Consider the following 5,717-nt stretch of genomic DNA (forward strand, 5'->3'; position numbering starts at 1 on the left):
AGAAAACCAGGATCCCTGGTAATGTGCTACTCCCAGAGAGGAGGAGAGGACACTGAGGTCTTGTGCTACGTTTAGTGTGAACAGGTAGGCCAACCCAGTCTTTATTTCCAACCCAGTAGCAGAGGTGCTCCATAAGATCCCAGGTATTCCCAATGTAGTGCTTGCTGCTGCTGCTTTGATAGTGTTGTAGAAGTAGCTCTTTAAATTATTCCTGATTAGTTATTAGGGCAGACTCCCCAAGTTCTCCTGAACACAAGCAAGAGAAAGGAAATGGCAGTTTTTAACAGTCTGAAATTCAACTGAAGTTGAATGCAATTTCATGGGGAAAAAAAATAGCATTTATTTTGCCTAAACTCATTCTCTTTGAAACTTGGCAAAGCCCTGCTGGCAAACCAAGGAGGAGGAGCTTCTCAAAAAAAGCCTGTCAGAATCCTTTTGAATGGTAAGTTAGGCAAGCTAAAATATCAGGGTTACTACCATGTTTCCTTGTAATAAAAAGTGTCAGCCACGTAATAGTAGCCCTGTCTCTTGGACTAATGTCGTAGAACTAGCTTCTACAAACTATTTTTTATGTTATTTTTCTGGTATGATACAATGATTCCATTTTTAATTGTTTTATCCAGCTACTGAAGAGCACTGTTTCTTAAGAGTCACTATCACAAATATTGTGGTAAACAGTATAAGCTTGAGCCGATACTTGGATAAAGGCAACTGAGTTGTTACTGTAATCAGATACTATTAAGATCATGAACCTGTAAACACTTTTTGCCAAGTATCGGCTGGGATGTTACATATGCAAATAGCCCCTTAGAGTTCAATAGTATTAGTCATGTGTCTAAAATTTCTACAAATGGAATCACTGGTAAGACTGGTACCTTAATGTGTACCTGAGTCAATCAGTATTTGAAAAGAATAGTTACGCATGGAGTTGACAACAAAGTTGTCTTCCTAGGTGGAGGGTGAAAAACATTTTTGGGGGTGTTCAGCGTGCGTGCGCATACCACCCCCAGCAGGTAAGTCTGTGGGGGAAGTGCTGGGGGAGGGGAAAGGGCTGTGGTGGGGGCATATTAAGGCCCCAGTGGTAAGGGAAGGAGCAGGACACAGGCAGGAGCAGGGGCTGTGGTGAGTGGGTCCCTGGTAGGACAAGCAGAGGCCACATCCATCCGTCCATCGTCACCCACCCGCAATCTGTGCGTGGAGCGGAAGCAGCTGCTGCTACGTACTGGGCTTTGAGCCCCACTGCCCCGAGAACCATGCAACACCATGTGTCCCGCCACTGGGTGGGCAGGGGGTGTGTGGCACAGCCCAGCATTGGCAGGCACATGGCGTCAGCTGCTCCTGGAACAGCAGCAGCAAGGAGCAAAGCAAAGCGCTGGGGCTTTGACCTTCCCCCATCTCACAGCAGTGAGGGAGAGAGTGGGGCTGGGGCTGAGGCAGGCCCTACACAGCCAGAGCAGGGCGCAGGATGGAGCTGCAAACAGCTTGTCCAGGGAGTGCCCAGCATGAGGAGGGGATGGCAGCTCCCACTACTGCATGCACCCCAGAAAGGCAGATCTGCACATGGGGCAAAGGCAAGTTTCCAGCAGTAGGACGCACATGGCGTTGGACTCGCACTGCTCTTGAAGCAGCAGCAGTGAGGAGCGGAGCAGATCCCAGCCCGCAGCAGCAACCCACCTTCACTCTGCGCACAGATCCGTTGGGGGGCGGGGACATGACAACATGCCCCACCCTTGGCTCCCCTACAGTGTGTGCAGCAGAGGGCACCCCCTGAAATCCCTGGATGCACAGCTCCCTGAGGCCCCCAGGACCACAGTTAAGGCCCCAGCCTCCCTTACCCCACCCGAGCTAACCTGCCACACACCAAAGTGCACATGGCATGGGTGTTCCCTGGGAACAAGTAGCAGAGGCACAAAGTGTGCCATTGCTACTTGTGTCTGGGGAAACAAACATCTACACTAATCTGGACATGGCCAATAGCACAGAATTGTTTTCAACACTATGGTTTCCTATTTAAAATCTCTTGGTTTATCTTGCAAATCATGCTTACATACCTAACAATGTATGGCACCCCACAGCAGCTTTGAAAGGATCTCAAAGTACCTCAGGGTACTGTGGCACCCTGGTTGAGAATCTCTGCATTAGCTTCACAACTGGACAGGAAATAAATCTAGTAAATACTCCATCTGTAAGAGAGGTTAGTCTCAGTTGCATTAAAGGTACTATTGCAGCACTAGGAAATGTAAAAAAAAAGGACAATTCATAGTTTCAATAATTTTGCTGCTAGCAGAATTTACAGAACAAATCACTAAGTTTGCATACAGCAATTTTCCATTAGTAAAATTTGCACTCTTCCCTTTCCCACCCCTGTATAAACAAAATATGTCACCACATGAGGAAATCATAGGACAAAAATGGTTAGAGACCACGAATGAGTTTTCAGCTCCCCTCAACCTGCAGGAGAAATTATTTGGGAAGTGAAGAGAATCCGATTCTCAGGCAACTAAACAGATGTATTTAAAACTATTTTGACATTTGCTTTAATTAAAGCTCAGAAATTACTACCAACTCAACTCTGATCTTTTAGCAACTGCAGAGCAGTTTGCATAGTTACAATTTCTACAGCAGCCTTTACCTTTTTCCTGGGTGTATACATTACAAAAGAGTCTTTACGTGTCCATACAACATGGAAACAAATGCCATAAAAATTATGATAATTGCATCTGCCTCTCCTCTTCCTAAAGAGAAATCAAAGGCTGGATAATTTAAAGTGATGTTTAAATCTCACTTTCTCAATACCTTTAGAAGCATCTCTGTAGAACTGTGTAAAAATAAAAAGCCTTAAGGTCTTAACTAATTAACACAGCACTTTGTTTTATTTGTGCAACAAACCTGTAGTTTTGATTCTGAATAACAGTAAAAACAATTTCCAAACAAAGTAAAAATGTGTTAAGTATGATAAATTAGGTCAATGGGTTATCATCACATGAACCCTGTAACATTACAGACCCCAAGTTAAATATTAGCATAGGCCATGAGCAAAGGTAAGTGTAGTAGTATTCCATCTATTTGTTCACTTCAAAAAAATCATCATACAACATAAGGAGCCATGCCACAGAACAGTGAAAGTAATCAGGACTTGCCAACTCTCTAGGCAGCAGTTGATTAGGGTAGCTCCTTTAGCACTGGCAACAATCTATCCACAGCAGTGTGGGGCTCAGCACACCTAATTTACCCTACAGAGAAATTTACCCTACCCTAAAACTCTTCAGTTCAGGTCCTGCTTATTAATGCATCATTTTCCTGGCCTTTACAAATGAAGTCAAAGAAAACTGATATTCTGAACATCCATTCAAAATGCTGCTGTACAGATCATTCCATGTCACCAGTCTTGGCATTCTTCCATAGCCCCCACTTCTCCACCGCATCAAACAGACCGCTTTTCGTTTTCCAGGCCCATCTCAACCTCTCCTAATAGCACATCGGTGGTGCTCAACCCCTGGCCCATTAACTAAATCCAGCTCCGGAAGCCATGGCAACTAATGCTGTCACTGCTTCTCCACTACCAATTTCCAGACCCGTAGGGAGGGAGTCCTGTGGGCCGGATGACATGGACCTGCGTGCCAGATTGCATCAACACATGGCAGTGCTGAGGCCAGACTGAGTGCACTGGGCGGGGCTGGGCTGGCACTCTGCATCCCACCCCCAAGCTGGATCTGGCCCACAGACCAGCCCATGGGGCCAAAAAGCTGAGCACCCCTGTCCTACACCATTTCTCACGCCACCAAAACGCCAACTCCTGCTTCTAACACTTGTTAAACCTGCAAAACAAATGCCTTTGATCCCCTTCCCAGACTGCCAGAGGTGCAAATTTCCACAACCCTGATTTCCTTGTTCTCTTTCAAATTCACCTTTAAAAACTCTCCTTTGATTTGTAACACCTACAAAAAGCTTCACAACTATTAGTTAACAGAGTGCTAGAGCTGCTGCTCATTATGATGACCAATATGGTCTCATTGTTTCCTTGTGCACCCCTGTCTTCTCACCTGTTCTCTCATGCCTGGATTGTGATTTTTTTTTAAGCAGAGCCCATTTTTTCATTCTTTGTTTGTACAGCATTTTGGTCTATGACTGTCTCCTTGGTTCTACTGCACTATAAGGGACAGACCTGCAAGGTTACAAATAAATTTGTATGGCACTTACCATTATGTCTGACCTCAGGCAATGTGAGAGCCCTCACTTTGCAAACTATAAAATAAGGAAAGCAGAACTGTTTTGTCTATAAATCTTTTAAACCCATTAGATATTTTGATCTGAACAAGAAAAGAATTTATGTCCAATGACAGCGTTTCTTCCAGGTAAAAACCTGTTTATTTGTGCAGGCTTGGGACAATGCCTAAAGCCTGGGGCAATGACCTAAAATGAGAGTGAAACAACAAAAGCAGGAAGCTCAGAGAGAGAGTGCAAAGGTTGGCAGGCCATAGTGACAAATGTCTATTCACATTTTCCTCCCAGTCTTTTTACTGATCCCATCTTCTTTTATTGTTGTCAGGGCTTGAGGGTTTTTTTAAATATTTTAAAATATTCTACTGAGCCACCAAAACAGAGAAAGCAGAAAACGCTAGGAATTTGCTTTAAGAATGAAACTCAATGAAATACAGAACTCAAACTGTGCAAGGACATTGTAGGTTCTTCATAAATTCAGGTTTAATAGTCTCAGGTGGCACTAGCAGCAGATGTAAAGGAAACCTGTTGGGTTAAAAACTACTGTTGGAAAGCAGTGTCCCTTACATGCTGGGCAGCTGCATCTCAGTGCACTTGCCATCTTGCTGACGCAACCTGCTGAAAGCTGAAGCCTGCCTTAATTCAACATTTATCAGGCTCATTTGTAATAGGCATTATTAACAAGGTGTAGCAGAAAAGGTGTGAGATGGGGCATACCTGCGGGGAAGGGTTACGGAGTGTAAACAGAAGAGCGACCAGAGAGAAGCTCCCTCAAAACAGGCAAGGACTTACATGAGCATACATAACCCCGCAGTCACAGATAGTCAGGTGCAGCCGCCACAAGACACGAAGTGTATTGCCGGTAAGCTTCTACACCTAAGTGCTGCTTAATCCTACAAAACGTTTCCAGGGCAGAATCTCCCCGAGTGCACAGGGGACCCCCAAGAGAAGCGGGGGGGAGGCCCCTGATTCAGGGGTTACTTGAAGCCTTCGCTCACGGTCGGCTGCCATCACCCTTGCAAGCGTGAGACAGACGAGACCCCGCCTGCGAGCAGCCAGGCACTGCCCCGTCGCAGCTGCGTCCCCTCCCTCTCAGCTCGCTTAGCAGTGACCTGGGGCTCATGACAGGTCTCTGAAGGTGCAGACCCCCGCGCCGAAGGGGCTGGCTGGGCCTGCCAAGGGCAGCTCCGTCCCTGCGGCAGGACAGGCGGCGGGGGGACGCGCGGCCCCTCCCAGCGGGCCCCGAGCCCGGCCCCGCTCCGCGGCCGAGTCAGGGCGGCGCCGCGGCTCCCTCACGCCCAGGGCTTTCCTACGGCAGCGGTTAGACACCCCACCAGGCCGGCCGGGCCTCACCTGCTCCTGCTCCATGGCGCGGGGGGCGGCGGCGGGGGCACAGTAGAGAGTGATTGCGGACAGCCGCTGCTCCATCCTCCCCCTGCCGAGCCCGAGCGCAGCGGCGGCCGCACCAGACCGGAGCCGCCTCCGCAGAGACGGGG

At 47.5% G+C, this 5,717-nt stretch overlaps 1 protein-coding gene across 2 annotated transcripts in view; it reads right to left on the reverse strand.

The window, feature by feature from the left end:
• Positions 1 to 5,711, reverse strand: part of FAM177A1 (family with sequence similarity 177 member A1) — a 39,541-nt gene extending 33,830 nt beyond the window's left edge. The window contains exon 1 of one of the 2 annotated variants that reach the window (XM_019518900.1): positions 5,575 to 5,711. In XM_019518900.1, the coding sequence (XP_019374445.1) occupies positions 5,575 to 5,649 (75 nt within the window). In that variant the 5' untranslated portion in view covers positions 5,650 to 5,711. Of the gene's footprint in view, positions 1 to 5,571 lie in introns of both variants that reach the window. The other variant, XM_019518899.1, reaches the window with a different exon arrangement.
• Between the last annotated feature and the right edge of the window lie 6 nt (positions 5,712 to 5,717).

Source organism: Gavialis gangeticus, unplaced genomic scaffold (genome assembly GCF_001723915.1).
Source record: "Gavialis gangeticus isolate Ggan-Ray unplaced genomic scaffold, GavGan_comp1, whole genome shotgun sequence".
Classification (NCBI taxonomy): domain Eukaryota; kingdom Metazoa; phylum Chordata; order Crocodylia; family Gavialidae; genus Gavialis; species Gavialis gangeticus.